Here is a 19,789-nt window from a genome sequence, read left to right on the forward strand (position 1 = left end):
AGCACAATAAGAATCATGAGATCTGTTACTTTGTTATTGGTTTCTTGTGTTCTTATGTCTTTCATTTTGGGCCATGTTAAAGGTAAATTCTAAAACCCCTAATATGGTTTCCATACCATGTTTTATAACCCATGTTTGCATCATCAATAAGTAAGATCTGAAATGTACAATTCAATTTTTTTTTTAAATAATTAAATACAGAAGTGGAAGCTGAGTTGAATCCAATGGACCAATGCGGCCGGAAGGATATATTTTTGGGAGGATGCGGCAGCGACGGAAACAAAACATGCATAAATGACTTTGTTAAGAAAGGACGTGGTCAGCCTAGTAGTTGCGAGTGTGATAACTTCGGCGAAGAACATTTATGCCGATGTAATTTTCCTTGCTAGTTTTTTAATTTGTTATACCTCTACAAATAAAATTTAGAATGAATAATAATATAACGAGTTTATTATGATGTGGGATTTTGAATCTTTTTCGATGTTAATTGGTAAAATCGTAAAGAAGAAAAAAAGTGACAAGACTGAAATACCTTAAAGTTTTGTTTCCTTAAGACTCTCTGCTCAACACTCCATCATATCTAGATCAGAGAGAGTACTCTATAACAACCATTATTTTGGTTCATTTTTGAATATCCTCACATGGTTCTTCCCGAAGCAAATAAATAACTCTCATTCACAATCGATGCACGAAAGTAAAGACATTGTATTTTCATGGTATACTAAGACGGTCTTATTTAAAACTAAGAACCATGTGAATCTTGCCATCTCAAATGCATTTTTTAGCAAACGTGTAGGATAACCTTTTTTGATATTTTTTTGGTCAACACAACATACATTTTGTCAAGTTTGAATCTAGTAAGGACAATAACACACGAGCCATTAATTAGGCTTATGTGTCCTGGTTGTGTAAATTATCCTAGATTCCTAAGTTCAACTACATTAATTAATTAATACGTTAGTCATAGAATCAAGATTAAATTAGAAGATATTTCTTGGCTGGCTTTTAGTTTTGTCTTCAATCACCTACCACGATCTCGAAACTTGCTGCCAAGAATTTCATTTTCTTACGATTAATTTTCAAAAACAAAATTAAGGGTAGGCTGTTTATTAGAGACTAGCTCAATTAGAAACAGTCCACTAATCAAATGTGTTTTATTATAAAATAATGGTATTGATGAATGCATGCAGGCACGTATATTCATAAAGAGAAGATTTATAAGAACAGGTAGCTCTCTCTCTCTCTCTCTCTTTTACATATCCACTCCAAAATAAGTTCATAATTAGTTCATCATTCACGAAGGAAAGCCAATTCGATGCAAAGCAGCAATATCTAGAAAACCAGGAGAAGCATTGGTGATAGAAGAGATCTACGTTGATCCACCCCAACCTTACGAAGTTAGGATTAAGATCCTATGCACATCTCTATGTCACACCGATTTAACTTTCTGGAAATTAGACTGTGTATGTTTTTACACTTATCAACACTAGTTAATTTTGTTTTCTCTCACTAATTAGTCTTTTGAAATTTCTAGGGACCGCTTGCAAGGTTTCCTAGGATTCTAGGACATGAAGCAGTCGGGTAAATTTTCTTTATATACTTGTTTAACTTTCATTTTTTTTTTCAAGAATTTACCTAATTACTTTATTTCATTGAACTTTTAGTGTGGTAGAGAGCATTGGTGAACATGTGCATGGATTTCAACTGGGCGACGTCGTTTTGCCAGTGTTTCACCCTCGCTGTGAAGATTGTAAAGATTGCAAATCCTCAAAGAGCAACTGGTGCGCAAGATTTGCTGATGACCCTTTACCAAACACTAGACGATACGGAATGACTTCAAGATTCAAAGACTCTTTTGGAGAAGATATTTACCATTTTCTCTTTGTATCGAGTTTTTCTGAATATACTGTCGTGGATATCGCGCAGCTCGTCAAAATATCTTCTGAAATCCCAGTCAATAAGGCGGCATAATTACTCAGCTGCGGTGTCTCCACAGGTTTCTTATATATTTGTTGCCCTAGGGTTGGTAGAAATCAGGGGTGAAAGCATATTTAAGAACTTTTTTTTTGGGGGGGGGGGGGTTAAAACATAAGAAGAAGAAGATATCAAGAAGGTGGGGTTGTTATTATAATAATTCAACGTGGATCAGGAGTTGGAGCAGCTTGGAAAGTGGCTGACGTTGAAGAAGGCTCCACCATTGCAGTTTTTGGCTTTGGTACTGTTGTACTTGCGGTATCAATTTTGTGTCTGTAGAATTAGATATCAAACCAACTTGATCTCCTTAAACAACTCGACAAACCTATATATACATGTCGAACTCTAGGGTATTAGGTTTAACATAAACCGTCATAAACATTATAAGCCCAATATACAAAGCCCAACATATGATTCTAATATCTATCCTCAATATTTCCCCTTACGGTGGAGTGTGAAGATCACGAACGCCCAACGTGGACAAAATGTAATGAAACTGATCACGACCAAGAGCCTTTGTAAAGATATCGGCGAGTTGCTAAGTCGTACGAACATGTTGCATGACAATCACTCCTTCACGAATCGCATCATGAACAACATGACAATCATTTTCAATGTGCTTGGTGCGCTCATGGAAAACAGGATTCGTAGCAATATAAATAGCAGCTTTACTATCACAAAATAGGCGAGCTGGCGCAGCGTGGTCGATACCTAACTCCTTTAACAACTTACGAAGCCACTTAATCTCCTTAAGAGCAAAAGACATAGACCGATACTCGGCCTCTGCGGAAGAATGAGAAACCGTCTTCTGCTTCTTTGTCTTCCACGAAATAGGACTACCACCAAGCAGAACAACATAGGCACTAAGTGACCGACGTGTAAGCGGACAAGAACTCCAATCCGAATCATAGTAAACCTCAATGGACAAATTAGAAGATGACTTAAGCAAAATGCCATGACCAGGCGAGCCATTTAAGTAACGAACAACACGCATAGCTGCCTCCATATGTGCTTCGCGTGGCTCTTGCATAAACTGAGCCAAGACATGAACATAGTAGCTCAACTCAGGCCGTGTATGTAACAAATACAGCAAACGACCCACTAAACGCCGATACGACTTGGGATTCGAGAGGACCATCGTCAGTAGTGAGGTGATGATTCTGTTCCACAGGAGTGTGAACAGGTCGAGAACCAAAGTCCCCAGTGTCAGCAACAATATCAAGAGCGTACTTACGCTGTGTCAAAAAGAAACCATCAGACCCACGACTGACTTCATGATCAAGAAAATACTTTAACTTCCCCAAGTCCTTCATTGAGAAACAACAACTAAGATAATCTTTAAACTTTTGTAGCATGTATCCATCATTGCCACAAATGATGAGATCATCAACATAAATCAACACTCGAAGCTCTATGTTATTGCGAGTATAAGAAAAGAGCGAGTAATCTTCATACGACTGGAAGAAACCAAAACGCAAAAGAGAATCCGACAACTTCTTGAACCAACAACGAGGAGCTTGTTTGAGCCCATACAAGGATTTGCGAAGATGCCAAACCTTCCCTGGATGAGAATGACGGAAACCCGGAGGAAGCTTCATGTAAACCTCCTCATCAAGATCCCCATGTAAGAATGCATTGTGAACATCCATCTGATACACCTCCCAGTTCTTAGCCGCAACAAGACAAAGGAGAGTGCGAACTGTAGTCATCCGAACAACAAGAGCAAAAGTCTCTTTGTAATCCTCCCCCTCAACCTGATTATTACCAAGAGAAACAAGTCTAGCCTTGTAGCGTTCCACAGTACCATCAACATTGTGTTTTGTCTTATAAATCCACTGACATCCAATAGCAATCTTATTAGGAGGAAGCTCAACCAACTCCCCTGTTTTGTTCAGTTTAAGAGCATCAACCTCCTTATACATTGCATCATTCCACACCTTGATCTGAACAGGCTCTTTAAAATTTTTAGGCTCATTATTGTTAGTAACAACCGCAAGAAAAACTCGATGAGCCGGTGAAAACTCATCATCAGAAACAAAATCCGTGAAAGGAGACAAAGAGATACCTGGGACCGAGATCGAAGACGTTAAAGAGGAGTCGGGGAGAGCAGTAGAGGATGATGGTGTGTAATTAACGTTATAGAGGATGTAATTATTAAGCTGAGAAGGGGGCTTAGAAGAACGCTGGCTTTGACGTTGCGGAAGAGCCGACACAGTCGGTAACGGAGCAGAGACAACCTGGTCAGCAAGAGGAAGACTAGGAGGATCAACCGTAGGAGGAACAACCGGAACAACAGTGGAGGGTATAACAACGGGAACATAATTAGGAGGAGGAGTCTCCGGAGCAACATGTAAATCATGCGACAAAGAGTTGTCAAGAGCAATGTCTTGGACAGCATAATCCGGAGAACTAGGAGCACAGCTCCCCCTTGCATTTGTAGTAGTTACCAACCAATCATCATCACCGGATGGTCGAGAATCCGACACAAGAGGTAACGTAGAAACTGGTGACGCATAAGGAAAAACTTCTTCCTGAAAGATCACATCTCGAGACACAAGGAACTCATTCCTTTCATTATCAAAGACCTTCCAATCTTTCTTGCCAGAAGCATAGCCAACAAAAATACACAATCGACTACGCTGACCAAATTTATCAATGTCTCGACTGAGACGATGAACATAGCATGCAAAACCAAAAAAACGAAGCTGGTCATAGGTAGGTTTGAAACCGTGAAGCAACTCATAAGGACTGCGGCTAGAATGAAGAAAAGACGGCGTAAGATTGATAAAATATGCCGCAGTATGAATGGCTTCCCCCCAAAACTTGATAGGCAAGCTAGCCTGAAATAACAATGCTCTAGCAACGTTCAGTATGTGCTGATACTTTCTTTCAACACGCCCATTCTGCTAAGGCGTGCCAACACACGATGTTTGATGAATAATCCCATTAACACGAAAATGAGAAGAAAGACACATGAATTCTGTCCCATTATCGGTTCGAACCACCTTGACAGCTTTATCAAACTGCTTTTCCGTGTATTGCAAAAAATTTGTAAGAACACGTCTTACTTCAGACTTCTCAAGGAGGAGAAACGTCCACACTGCTCCAGAGAAGTCATCAACAATCGTCAAAAAATACACTGTACCACAAGAAGAAGGAACCCGATATGGTCCCCATACGTCACAATGAATCATGGAGAAACAATCTGTTGTTTTATTAAGACTATCTGAAAAAACAGCTCTTGTTTGTTTAGCTCTAAAACACACGCCACAAGACGTAGAGCTAACAGAAGACGAAGAACGAGAAAACAAAGGTAAAGACGAAAGAACTGAAAAACTAGGATGTCCTAAACGCCGATGCCACAAGGCAGGATCTGTAGCCGCACTTGCCATATGAATCTTTGTTGTAGCCACATCCGTAAGATAATACACACCATCACGCTCTTCACCGCTTCCAATCAAAATCTTCGAAAAACGGTCCTGCAAAACACAAAGAGTGTCAGAAAACATGGCTAGACACTTTGTTTGTTTCAGGATTTTAGAAACAGAGATCAATGTGGTGTTGAGTGGCACAAAAAGAACATTTGTCAAATTGACATCCTTGGAGAGTGGAAAAGATCCCATGCTTATAGCAAAAGTTTTACTCCCATCAGCAAATCCAACCGGACTTGGTGGAATAGAGACCACATTGGTCAACAAAGAAAAAGTCCCTGTCATGTGATGAGAAGCTCCAGTATCCAAAATAATATTGCCAAAATTGATCTTACCAGAAAACTTGTTCGAATTATCAGTAGCAGCAATGCCATTGCTTTAGTTTCCTTGAATGAACTGAGTGAAAGCCTTCAATTGTTCTTGTGTAAATTCAGGCAGACCAGAAGGATTAGAACTAGTAGCATGTGTTGTAACAGATTGACCACGTCCGCGACCGCCGACGTTGGAGCCAATACCACGACCTCTTCCTCGGCCACCAGAACCACGACCAGCATTGCTCTTCTCATTCCTCTCCGTCCACTAGTCCGGAAAGCCGACGAGCTGCCAACAGTCTCGTTTCTCATGACCACTACGACCACAATGAGGACAAGGGAACCGAGATTTACCAAGGACAGATTCTGGTTTGCTTCCACTAGAAGCATCAGACCGAGCAAGAAAACCAACAGCTTCCTCTCGTTGTTCACGGAGACGACCGTACACTCCCGTTGCTCTTCTCGAATTACTCTACTGTACACTTCACCAAGAGAAGGAAGAGGATCCATGGCAACAAGATTAGCACAAAGACCCCCAAATCTGGATTCATCAAGTCCCAAAACAAATTGGTGAATCTTCTCTTCCTCTCTTTCTTTTGCAGATGCAGATGTAGCTCCACATGTGCACAAACCACACGAACAAACTGTGAGAGGTTTGTAGATTTGGTATTCCTCCCACAAAGTGGACAACTTGCCATAGTATTCAGCGACTGTTTGTCCTTCTTGTCGACAAGCGCTGAGCTGACTTTTGAGTTGATGAACACGAACCTTATTCCCAACCATGAAATGCTGCTTCAAGTCTAACCAAAGTAGATGAGCGTTCGTGATAAAGGTATTTGTAGATTTCACCTTTGGTTCAATCGAAGTCCTTATCCAACCAACGATCATAGAATTCACCGTCAACCAATTCTCCAAATTGGGATCGTCACCAGCTGGTTTAGGAATCAACCCATTGATGAAACCAAGTTTACGTTTGGCTTGGAGTGCGTTTAACATATCCATTGGCCATTCATTATAGCTTTCACCGTTTAACGACACCGACGAGATCATGGAACCAGGATTGTCGGAACTTGACAAGGTGTAAGGAGAAACCACTGGAGTCATTGACTGCGGAGAATCATCCTTCTTTGTTGCAGAAGAGCTATCATCGACGGAGGACATGTTTTACTTGTCATGCAAGAAACAATTTTTGAACAAATCAAGAAAGAGAAAATCGAAACTATCGATTGAAAAGCAAAATTTTAGAGAAATTTTAGAGATCTTAGCTCCGATACCATGTAGAATTAGATATCAAACCAACTTGATTTCCTTAAACAACTCGACAAAACTATATATACATGTCTAACTATAGGGTATTAGGTTTAACATAAACCGTCATAAACATTATAAGCCCAATATACAAAGCCCAACATATGATTCTAATATCTATCCTCAATAGTTTCCCAATATTTAATTGATTTAAGAAACATTATAGTTATTTTTTTTGGTATGCCAAACATTATAGTTATTTGCTGATAAATAATACATAACTAAATGATTTGATAACAGGTTGCGGAAGGAGCCAGGCCGCGTGGGGCTGGAAAGATCATTGGAGTTGATCTCAATCCTGATAAATTCGAGCTAGGTAATCTACTTCTCGTTCTATTTCAATTGAGTGTTTCTTTCTGTCTTTTAATGTCGCTAATTTTTGTGGCTTATTCTGACCACGTTGGGTTTGGTTTATATCTTATAAAACACTAAAAACTAGTAGTTTTAGTTGGCCTTGGTCTATCTAACAAATAGACCCATCCGTCCAGGTTGTATTATTTATTTGTTAACATAACCAAATCCAAAAGTAGTTTTAGTCGTTCTGTTTCTTTACAACTTATAAATAATATTGCCAACTGAACATGTTTGTAAGCTATATATAGTATTATATTTTACAACATGATTGAAAACATAAAAATCAAATCAAATTGAGATTGGGCTACTAGATAGTAGTTTAGATAATATGTGGTCAACCAAAAAAATAATCTAAATATGTAATGTCATGGTTTGTTGTATTGGTGCATTACATCATCCTTCAACTTATGCGTATATGTTGTTGACAAAAAAAAAAATACAAATTATTTTGCGTTTAAAAACCTAAAACATTAGTAAAAATAAAAGATTTCAGATTAGCTATCACTTATATGAAAGAAAAATATTCATTGATCATGGATAACATATGCTACCTACATTGAATAGGTAAGAAATTTGGTGTCACGGAATTCATCAATCCTGCCTTGTGTGGAGAAAAGAAGATTATCGAGGTATGTTATTTAATATATTACACCATTTCAGAGTTATTTCATACTCCTTCCGTTTCAAAATATAGAATGTTTTAACTAAAACACGCAAATTAAGAAGTCTTTACTTTTAACAAGTTCAACCAATCAGAAACAATACTGCATAATATAAAATACTAAACTAATCTAAAAGTTGCATATAAACTTGAAAACATCCTATATTATGAAACAAAAAAACTTCTCTAAAATATCTTATATTTTGAAACGGAGGGAGTAGCTTTTAACATCATAATTATATATATATATATATATATTTTGTAAATTTGGAATTAATCATTGATTGATTTAAAAAACAAATTAACTTATTTATATGTTGGAAAGTTATGAAAAAGGTGATCAAAGAAATGACAGGAGGAGGAGGAGTTGACTATAGCTTCGAATGCGTTGGTTTACCTTCTTTATTAACCGAAGCTTTCAACAGCACCTGCACGGTACGTGTATACCGGATCTTTTGATTTCTCTCAGTCAGTTCACAATCATTACAATGGTTAAACAACATTATTTAACTATGTCTTTTAAGGCTTTAACAATGAAATATATAAAACAGGGTTCAGGCAAGACAGTAGTGTTGGGGATAGATAAGGATCTAACGCCAACAAGTTTGGGTTGTTTGGATCTTTTTAGAGGCAGACATATTTGCGGAAGCATGTTTGGTGGTCTTAAACCAAAACTAGATATTCCGATTCTCGTGGATCATTACTTAAAAAAGGTATTTTACATATTTATCTATATTGTATGATTACAGCTTTACATTTTATGTTTTCATGGGGATAACTATCTCGTTTACAATTTCAGGAGCTTAACCTGGATAGCTTTATTACACATGAACTGAAATTTGAGGAAATCAACAAGGCTTTTGATTTGTTAGTGCAAGGGAAGTCTCTCCGTTGCATTTTATGGATGGACAAATAATAAATATATTGTTTTAAAAAAAAATATTATAATCGTGAGAAAGATTTTGTTTAAAAGAGATCAATTCTGTCTCTTCTGTTATCTCAATTCTGAGATCAATTCTGACTCTTCTGTTATTGATAAAAAAATGTATCATTCTTTTAATGCTAAGCATGTGAATTATGAATTTATTCGGATTTTGAATATTCTATCAAATTAATAGAATAAATAGATAGAAAAATTATAGGGAAATTATAAGAAAACTATTTGAAGAGTCAACCTAATTCACACCATGAAAACTGGTCGTACTAGGGTTGGCATCTAATGACATATCTTATCATCTCCAGTCTCCACTATTCAGTACTTGCATCCACCATAAGAAAACAAAAGGGATGTGATGATAGTAGCATGCCACATTTGCTACTTTTAAGTTTGAAGTTAGGAGTTAGGAGGACATGCAATTTTTTTTTTTTTTTTTTGGTAAAATGACATGCAAATATTAATCCAACTATCCAAGCAATGACTGAAAAGTATCTTTCTTAATTACCTTAATTCCCTCTTTTACATTTTTTCATAGGATCAGAGATGTTCAGCTGAGTAGCTGACGACCAATTTTCTAGGTCAATTGTTTCTCTTATCTTATTATATGTGTGTATATATAAATTTTCCTCACTAACAAACTTTTGTATTGAGTTGCATAAATATTAAATGTTTTCTTATAAATTATATATATTTGGTTTTCTTTAGATGAAAATGTCATGCACGGATAACACGTATTAATTTACACATATTTACTGATAAGTGACACATCGAAATTGTAGTCATGATGAGACATACCTTTTTTTTTGGTCAGACATGAAACCTACCTAAGCAAATGTATAATTAACCAAATTAACAGTTAGGTCTCTGTATTGCCTGGGTGTCTTTCCCATTTTTAACACTAACAAAATCTGTAAGTTCCCAAAGTTCTCTTATATTGAAAATAAATATATACTAGATTCATGACAAATTCAAATTGTTTGACCAACAATATTTTATCAAAAGGAAATTAAAGATTACCTTCCAAAAGTAATTAAATCTACCCATCAATTACGTTGAAGAAAAGTTTGTCATTAAGTGAGTACCTTTCCACCAAAGTGTGTTCATATTAAGCCCTTTTTTTTTTGTTCATTTCATTTCCACCATCAGCCAATACTAAAAGCAACAGAGAAGAAAGATAATTTCAATTGGAAAAAATAAAATCCACACAATAAGAATCATGAGATCCGCCACTTTGCTTCTGGTTTGTTGTATTCTCATATCTTTCATTTTCAGCCATGTTAAAGGTAATACCGAACCCTTATTTACTTTTTTTTTCTTCATTTGATTGTTTACTCTAATTTGTCAATGGCGAAAAACGTTGTTTCCATTAATAAGACCATTCTTCAAACTTTACATCATTGTATTCTTGTGGTTGATATAAACTCGCAATAGAAGTGGAAGCTGGATTGAGTCCCATAGCGGCTAGCCTACGCGTCCGGAAGGATATATTTGTGGGAGGATGCGGCAGCGACGGAAACAAAACATGCATAAACGACTTTGTTAAGAAAGGAGGTGCAGCCAATAAGCCTTTTAGTTGCGAGTGTGATAACTTTGGCTTCGAACATTTATGCCGATGTAATTTTTCTTGATGTTAAATTCTTCTTCATAGCCTTTTGTTATATCTCATACAAAAAGAAAAACACAAGAAATAATAATATCAATGAAGGAACTATTTTTTTAGTGTGGTGGTGTGGAATAATCTTAAAGATAAGATGATCAGAATTTCAGAAACACATGTCCGTGTGCCGTGTCTCTTTCTTTTGAGTCCACGCTGACTAAATTGATAGAGACAAGTGTGTTTAATGTTCATTCTCTCGGGTGCGTTACAACTTATTTCCACAAAAGCATGGAGCAAAACAGAGAGAGAAACAGAGCAATGGAACTGGTTTTGAATCTTTTTACCATTTTTCTTCTTCTTGCATTGTCTGGGAGAGGCACATGCTGCGGCAGGAACGATTTCCCCGAGGGCTTCGCTTTCGGGGCCGCCTCTTCTGCTTATCAGGTTCGTCCGAGTTCATTTTTTTACAACTTCTAGTATTATTCCATTTATACTTAGTTTCTTTTTTTGTTGTAAAAGTGGGAAGGAGCTTTTGATGAAGATGGGAGAAAGCTTAGCGTTTGGGATACTTTCCTTCACTCTCGTAATAAGCTTTTCATTTTCATTTCGATTTTTTGGTGTTCTGATTTTAGTTTAATGATAAAGTGATAATTATTGTTTAACCAATATGTTTAGGCTATAAGTCAAATTATTGTTTAACCAATATGTTGACTCTTAATTAAAATTCAAGTCTTGTCGTTTGGATTCTATTTCATTCTACAAAAGCTTCAAATTTACAGTCTTAAATTGACAGGTAACCGTAGTAACGGAGACATAGCATGTGATGGGTACCATAAGTACAAGGTTTTTTATCCACCGTCAAGCAAACTCTTAAAAAGTGTACTACATTAACATTGTCTTAATTTGTTATGAGATTAAAGATTTTGCTTTTGCATGTGCAGGAGGATGTGCAGCTTATGGTGGAAACTGGCTTAGATGCCTTCAGATTCTCCATTTCTTGGTCTAGGCTTATACCGAGTAAGTCTTCTTGAACACCCTTAATGTTTTATGCCGGATTTTTTACTTCATGAGCTCTTATCTCTCATTTAGATGGAAGAGGTCCTGTTAACTCAAAGGGTCTACAGTTCTACAAGAACTTCATTCAAGAACTTGTTAGCCATGGTGAGACATGTTTTCATATCCTAACCAACTCTCTTGTAAGCTAAATGTTCTGTTGTGTTGAGTTTGGACTTAAGTAAACTTCCAACAGGAATTGAACCACATGTTACACTGTTCCACTACGATCACCCTCAATATCTTGAGGATGACTATGGAGGATGGATCAACCGCAGAATCATGTATGCTAAAAAGCCACATTTTACGTAGTTTTCTTTTACATATTTCCTAATTTATAACAACAATGGTTGATATAATATTTGTCATTGCAGCGAAGACTTTACTGCTTATGCAGATGTTTGCTTCAGAGAATTTGGCCATCACGTCAAATTCTGGACCACAATCAACGAGGCTAATGTATTCACTATTGGAGGTTACAATGATGGGATTACACCACCTGGTCGTTGCTCCTCACCGGGAAGAAACTGCACACGGGGAAACTCTTCAACCGAACCATATATCGTAGGCCATAACTTGCTGCTTGCGCACGCCTCTGTTTCAAGACTATATAAGCAAAAGTATAAGGTATATGTTGCTTATACTTATGTATATCTTTTACAAAACCATCTCTTGAATGTGTGAGTATGAGCAGCAAATTGTATATAATGTTCTAGGACATGCAAGGTGGTTGTGTAGGCTTTAGCTTATTTGCACTAGGGTTTACACCTTCCACAAGCTCCACGGATGATGGCATAGCAATTCAAAGAGCCAAAGATTTCTACCTCGGTTGGTGAGTCAGGCAGAAACAGTTTCCAAAAGATATTTCGAATTGCAAAACATAGCAAAGGTCTTAAGCTGAAAACAGATCACTCTGTTCTTTAAAAACCAGGATGCTTGGGCCTCTTATATTCGGAGACTATCCGGAAGAAATGAAAAGAACTGTTGGATCAAGACTGCCAGTTTTCTCAAAGGAAGAGACAGAACAAGTTCAAGGCTCATCCGATTTCATAGGAATCATTCACTACCTTGCGGCTTCGGTCACAAATATCGAACTCAAACCTTCTCTTTCGGGAAACCCGGATTTCTACTCAGACATGGGCGTATCTATGACATGTAGGAATCAAACTCTTATCTTTTGAATAACAAAACAATGTCTCTGCTTCTCTTTTATTTCTTGATATTTTTGTTTTTGTTAACCATCTCTTCTTTTTGTTTTACTGCTTGGGAGAGACAGACCTCGGTACTTTTTCAGCTTTTGAGGTAAAAGTTTCAAGGCTACCAAATTCAGATACAGTTAAGTCTTCAAACAAAGAAGTGTTCTCAATCCATCTTTCTTAATTTTTTTTTTGTTTTTTGTTTGGAAAAGTTTGCTGTTGCTCCATGGGCTATGGAAAGTGTCCTTGAGTATGTGAAGCAGAGCTATGGCAATCCACCTATCTACATTCTTGAAAATGGTCTCTCTTTCACTCTTTCTTCTCTCTCTCTCTCTCTCTCTCTCTATTGTTTGTGTCTTAGTCTTATTAACTCTCTTGCCAATGCAAACGAATAGGTACACCGATGAAGCAAGATTTACAGCTGCAACAGAAGGACACACCAAGGATTGAGTATTTACATGCTTACATTGATGCTGTGCTCAATGCTGTAAGGTAAGTGAAGTTTCTTCTTGTACCTTTATCTTCTATTCTCTTGTTGATGTACTAAAAGATAGAAGATATTACTATGTGTAGGAATGGATCAGACACGAGAGGTTACTTTGTATGGTCATTTATGGATTTATACGAATTAGTGAAGGGATATGAGTTTAGTTTTGGATTGTACTCTGTGAATTTCAGCGACCCTAATCGCAAGAGATCTCCCAAACTCTCTGCTCATTGGTACTCTGCCTTTCTCAAGGGCAAAACAAGATTTCTTGGTTCTCAAGGCATCATGCAATTGCAGCAGAACAACTTCTCTTCTTCAGCTTCTTCGGAGTAATATGTTGCATTTATATATTCTGATTGGTTTATTAATTAGAGCTGTTTTTTGAACTGCTTGCCGTTTTAAGTATCCGAATTTTATTTTCATTTCGACTAACTCCTTGGATTTTGGTTGGTTTGATAATAAATTGAAACCATATAAATTATTTGTAATTAGGTTTAATTTTAGGTTCGGTTTGGTTTTATTTTCGGCTACATATCGGTTTGGTTTTTGTTAAAAAGAAAACTCAAAAATAAATAGTTTATGGAGTGTCTGAAGTGAAATTGTTGAAGAAACAAAAAATAGTATTGGATTGGTACACGTACACATAACACCCCACCAGATAAACATTACCAATTAACGTAATACAATTAATTAAACAATATGATTAAGACATTGTATCTCTCCATCCAAGCAAGTTGGCTAGAGAATGTTCGTGGGGAAGCACGTATATGTGATCTTGTGTAACAACACCGAAGTCTCACCAATACAACTTTGATCTTTAGGCCACTATTAGGACAAGATCGTGTTTACCACACCTTCTAATCTTTCTGACACAATCTCTCATCTAACACTCCCTTAAGTACTTCCCCATCTTTTCCCTTTTCTTAGTATCCCTACTCAAACCTTATACACACCGGACCATGACTCTTTTCACCATTTCGTGCCTCCTCGTGGCACTATTCTTATGTCATTCCTTGGTTCATGCCGTAAATAACGGTTATTACGGGTATAACCCGACGGTTGCCAACTACCTCCCTGAGAAACCTCAGAATGTCATGAATCCGGTGGACTCATGTTGGCGGCTCAAGTCTGACTGGGCTGCCAATCGGAAAGCCCTAGCGGATTGCGTGGTTGGGTTTGGTTCATCTACCTTCGGAGGCAAGAAAGGTAATTTATATGTTGTCACAAACACTAACGACAATGCACAGAACCCTCAACCAGGTTCATTGCGGTACGGCGTGATCCAAGACAAACCGTTGTGGATCACTTTCGCTAAGGATATGGTCATAACCCTAGAGAATGAGCTCATGGTCAATAGCTATAAAACCATAGATGGCAGAGGGGCAAAAGTGGAAATTGCTTATGGACCTTGCATCACAATACAAGACGTGACAAACGTAATCGTGCATGGGATCAGCATCCACGACTGCAAACCGGGGAAGTACGGGATGGTGAGGAGCAGCACGACGCATGTTGGTCACCGTAAGGGATCGGACGGTGATGCGATTGCCATTTTCAGCTCGTCAAATATTTGGATCGATCACTGTTACCTAGCGCGTTGCACGGACGGGCTCATCGATGTGATCCATGCTTCCACAGGAATCACCATTTCCAACAACTATTTCACTCAGCATGACAAAGTCAGTTTAGCTTTAAATTTAATATAATTACTATAGCTAGTTAATGTCTCGAGCAATTAATATCCAATTTTGATATTGGTTGTTATATATGTATAGGTGATGTTGCTTGGACACAACGATGATTTTGTGCAAGATGTGAACATGAAAGTGACCGTGGCATTCAATCATTTTGGACCAGGACTAGTGGAGAGAATGCCAAGGTAATTAGTTTTTTTTTTCATTTAAAAATTAAAGTAACTATATATATTAAGAATTTAATTTTAATGCAGAATTAGACATGTAATAATGTACAAAAGTGTGGTGGTTGTAGGGTAAGACGAGGGTACGCTCATGTGGCAAACAATAGATACGATAAATGGATAATGTATGCAATTGGTGGTAGCGCCGATCCCACAATTTTCAGTGAAGGCAACTATTTCATTGCTTCTGATAAATCTAACAGCAAACAGGTATTTTAATTTCGTCCTCGTAATTCAATATTGTAATTGACATATAATTCACACATATATACTTATAAGTTATACCCATTTAAATTAGGAACGAAATCAGACTATCGATACTATTTGATGTAGAAAAGAAAAAGAACAAAAAAGAGAGAGGCATGCAGATTGGTCTTTTTTTAGCCGAAAGTATTTTTGGACTTTGTTGGTCCGGTGGAGACCCTAAAATCATATGATAAATTTATTGCTAATTTCTGAAAGAAAAATATAAAATTACGTTTAGCTCTGAAAAACAAGAAACGTAAATAGAATTACTGAAGTCTAAATTAGGTTGAGTTTGACCTATTGACATTATATATTTTATATTCTAGTCATTGATTGAACGTTTGAACACCTATTTATAAGCTTGTCGTTTTTTTTTCTTCTTTTAATATTAATTAGTCTTAGACGGTACCTTACTATCGGACGTTTAGACGACTAACTAAATATTTAAACCTCCGGTTATGGTTATGTATGATGATTAATGTCTAAAGATCATTAGTATATAACTATATATAAATATAAGATACTATATAAACTATACCTACGATTAATGCATGGGAATAAAATGCTAACCATAATGAAAATAAACAGGTGACGAAGAGAGAAGTAAAAGGAGGGTGGAATAACTGGAGATGGAGAACCTCAAATGATGTTTTCAAGAATGGAGCTTACTTCGTACCTTCCGGTTATGGTAGCATTGGGCTGCCGTACAGTTCTGCACAGCGATTCACAGTCGCTCCGGGAAACTTGGTTCCTTCGTTAACCGCAGATGCTGGCCCTCTAAACTGCAACCGGAAGGGTCCTTGTTATTAGTAATAGTATCTAATTTCTGGTATAGCACGTTACTTTTCTTTTTCATTTTATGTTGATTATCTATATATGTTTTGTTCTGGATTTGCTACACATGGAGCACTGGTTATGAAAGATGAGAAACGTCAGGAGTTTGTAATATGCATTTCGTGTATACATAATTACATATAAATATGAGTTTCTTTCTTTCCTTTTCTTTTGGCATATGCATATGAGATGTCTTTTTAGAAGCTTGATTTGCGATGTGATATATGATTATTATCATAAAAGTCGCTTATAGTTCTGATATCGATGGACTTGAACTTTGTTGATTATATGATTCGTGAAGTATGGACTATTGACTTCACAAAATAAACTGAATACTTCGAAAGAGGTTTAATCTAAGTCTAAATGCTAGCTCATTCCAACCCCTTTTTGTGTTCTAATTTTTCTATGGAAATCTTGTAAGTCTTTTTATAATTAGAGATTTTCTTACATATTAGATTTCTTTTTTCTATGAAATGTTAAAATTATAGATCCAAATGAAGAAAAAGTGTTTATGTATAATGAGTACAAAGACCGGAAAATGTCTGGAAACTATACAAGAACGTAAAAAAAAAAAATTAGTTTGTCATTAGTGAACTATGAGTTCTAATTTAATTCTATACTTAAATTCAAGCTGGTTCAAAATTCTCCATGTTTGTTGTTACTCTTATCATAATAACAAAAGTTTGAACTAAGATCAGCACTTCTTTCTTTCTGGAGATTTTTTCTTTAAATTACTTTTAGTAATAGATATTTAATATACACTCTATTGACTAAGTCTAATATTCGAAGATGCACGTTAACTTATTACATCCTAGCGCTGACGTATAAGCTAGAGAATCAAACACACACATACATATACACACACACAAAGACACATATGTATGGGTATATTGATATATGGTGTAATATTGGTCAATGCAGCTGCAACTTCATTGGAAAAAGGTCTTTTAATGTTGTTTATATATTTTGTCTGATACATTTTGTATTCTCCGTGATTTTTTTTTTGTTATCAATTTAGGATAACTTAAAGTATATAGTATGGATCTTGAAATATCCAAAAGTTAGAGGTAATGGTAAAAACTATACAATGCAGTTCTATCCATGGACTTGAAGTCTTGAACCATGTAAATGAATGACACAACTTATTTAGTGATTAGTTTTGCACATTTATATTAGTTTTTTTTAATTGTCAAAACATCATATGCTTAGTCAATGGCATATTTGATGTGTTTATTATGTTTAAATATTATATATAGTCTGCAAATACAGCCATATAGTATAGGCCACAAGCTGTGAACATGGCTATTTGAGGTCTCACAGAATTGTAGATATATGAGAGAGAACCGAGTGTTTTAATTTTTATACGTGCAAATCAAATTTTTAATAGATTCATTGGGCAAACAAGTTATATTGATTTAAAAACCATTAGACTCCAAGAGAAGAAGAGTTTAAGGAAGACAAGACACTCTTTGCCAAAGAGTCTGCCACAATTTTAACACTGCGAGAAACAAAGCTAAAAGATAACAAGATAAACCGGAGCCAGATATAACTTATGTTGTCATACAAAATTCCTTGTCATACAATGGATCAATAAGAAGACGAACAAGTGTGTAAGAATCCGACAAAATTTGAACGAAAATAAGCTCTTGTTTGAGAACCGATAACAAGGCATGTTTGACTGCGAGAGCAGAAGGGACAATTGGATGCTTATTTCTGAAAAATAAAATTCATTTAAAGTCCAAATCATTAGAGATTGATTTCAAATCATTTTAACATTGACAAAATAAGGGTTTTTGGCGATGCGGTGATGTTTGGGAGGTGTTCTAAAGCGTGGTCATTGATCAACTCGAATATGGAACTTTATATCAACTATTTGTGTTTATACTATGTATTAAAGATTGATCAACTCGAGAGGCTACTTCATATGGTCACTAGACACTAGTTAGAATGGCTTAAAACAAGTTGTGGACGGGTTGATTTTCTATCAGCAAATAAAATTTGGACTATGTCTCAACGGTGTTTGTCATATTTATATTTTCTGTATTTTAGCAATATCGAGTATATCAAAGAGACTAAATAGATTGATTTACACTCAAGTCAACTTCCATTTTTCTTTTAAGTCGGTACGCCATTATTATAAGATAGCGATAAATGCAATAAACTAACTACGAGGGGACTCGTAGTATTGTATAGCAGCAAAAGAAGACTTGGAAGAACCTCTGAAGTCGCCGAGACAATATTATGGGTCGTATGAACAAGTTTTAGTGAGTAATTAACTTTGTAATGTTTGACTTTGTAATGTTTCTTTTGACTAGTACACATCGTGTTGAACATATAAAAAAAAAAAATCACTACTAATCTCATACATAAGCACACAAATATGATAACCAAAATAAATTACCATATATTTTGGATTGGTCCATATTTATTTGGTTCTTAAGACAGTCTCGATTTTTTGGTTTGCATATTCATCTCATATATATTTATTATTTATTTGTTTTTATTTTGTTTTTAGTATCTTTATAAAATAGTTAATATATATATACCCGATTGGATATATAGTAGACACTCATACCGAACAAGATTAGTTTTAAATTAAAATTCAGTTAATTAGTAGATATAGCGATGACTTTATATTATAGTGTTAAATTATTATTATTATTTTGATGCAATGTTCTTATCAAGATACACAAAAAAAAACTATTCTTATCAAGATGCACAAACTAAACTATCTTAACATTAAAACCATGCATATATCTAAAAAGTAAAAAAAAATATTCTAAACCATGTATATATCTCCATCTCTACTTGACAATTAGAGAATATTTCTTATCCTTACTCTTCTATTTATGCAAGCTATAATGCCTATTTCATTTCTATCGATCTTTGCCTTATACTTTGATCAATAATTCACGATATATGAGTAGACAATTCTTTAGATGATTGTTTTTCTTTTGCAATGAGAACTGACATTAGAGTGATTTTCCAGCCTACTAAACTTGAAATTAGTGCTGACTAATTATTTACTTTGAAAATGAGAGTTTAGCAACTTTAAGTATTTAACAAATATGACTTATGCTTCAAACTATATATATATATATATATATTTGTCATCATTGAATCGATAAGGCACGATTCATCGTCAATCCGTACAACGCGGGGTAATGCAACTTAGTAGAGTCGAACTCCGGTAGAATCGATCACAGAAATAGTGTAGTAACCACTTGATTAAAGTCACTTCCCACTTCAAAATATTATTAGTATTAAATTGATGATTTTGATCATTTCTCAATATTTAGGGTTTAATTAATTGTTTTAGTAAATTATAATGTTTTTTGGTTTGTTAGTAACTGTCTTATTTATTTTTAAAACTTTAAATGATAAAACTAAAAACAATACTCTCAATAGATTTCATTTCCAGTACTTTTTGAAGTGACAAATAATCCTTTTTTTTAACACCTTCATTGTTCATTAAATTGCAA

At 35.7% G+C, this 19,789-nt stretch overlaps 4 protein-coding genes and 1 pseudogene across 5 annotated transcripts; all 5 read left to right on the forward strand.

The window, feature by feature from the left end:
- LOC104718105 (putative defensin-like protein 234) lies at nt 7-454 on the forward strand. The gene is made up of 2 exons (XM_019231028.1): nt 7-82; nt 202-454. Exons 1-2 carry the CDS (start codon nt 16-18, stop codon nt 387-389), a joined length of 255 nt encoding a protein of 84 aa, XP_019086573.1. The 5' UTR covers nt 7-15; the 3' UTR covers nt 390-454.
- LOC104720199 lies at nt 1,168-8,955 on the forward strand (annotated as a pseudogene).
- On the forward strand, nt 10,044-10,669 carry LOC109126779 (putative defensin-like protein 235). The gene is made up of 2 exons (XM_019230576.1): nt 10,044-10,259; nt 10,408-10,669. Exons 1-2 carry the CDS (start codon nt 10,193-10,195, stop codon nt 10,602-10,604), a joined length of 264 nt encoding a protein of 87 aa, XP_019086121.1. The 5' UTR covers nt 10,044-10,192; the 3' UTR covers nt 10,605-10,669.
- On the forward strand, nt 10,844-13,731 carry LOC104718106 (beta-glucosidase 3). 2 transcript variants are annotated; one of them, XM_019230575.1, is made up of 13 exons: nt 10,844-11,017; nt 11,093-11,156; nt 11,367-11,416; nt 11,515-11,590; nt 11,663-11,734; nt 11,823-11,910; nt 12,001-12,253; nt 12,343-12,458; nt 12,558-12,781; nt 12,903-12,928; nt 13,035-13,122; nt 13,218-13,314; nt 13,396-13,731. In XM_019230575.1, the coding sequence occupies exons 1-13, from the start codon at nt 10,862-10,864 to the stop codon at nt 13,640-13,642; spliced, it is 1,557 nt and encodes a 518-aa protein (XP_019086120.1). In that variant the 5' UTR covers nt 10,844-10,861; the 3' UTR covers nt 13,643-13,731. The 2 variants fall into 2 exon arrangements, with proteins under 2 accessions (XP_019086120.1, XP_010434084.1); XM_010435782.2 differs by lacking the exons at nt 10,844-11,017; nt 11,093-11,156; nt 11,367-11,416; nt 11,515-11,590; nt 11,663-11,734 and having other exon boundaries at nt 11,835-11,910; nt 12,006-12,253.
- Nucleotides 14,254-16,446, forward strand: LOC104718108 (probable pectate lyase 16). The gene is made up of 4 exons (XM_010435783.1): nt 14,254-14,988; nt 15,085-15,188; nt 15,299-15,437; nt 16,062-16,446. Exons 1-4 carry the CDS (start codon nt 14,269-14,271, stop codon nt 16,281-16,283), a joined length of 1,185 nt encoding a protein of 394 aa, XP_010434085.1. The 5' UTR covers nt 14,254-14,268; the 3' UTR covers nt 16,284-16,446.

This window comes from Camelina sativa, chromosome 10, assembly GCF_000633955.1.
Source record: "Camelina sativa cultivar DH55 chromosome 10, Cs, whole genome shotgun sequence".
Taxonomy (NCBI): domain Eukaryota; kingdom Viridiplantae; phylum Streptophyta; class Magnoliopsida; order Brassicales; family Brassicaceae; genus Camelina; species Camelina sativa.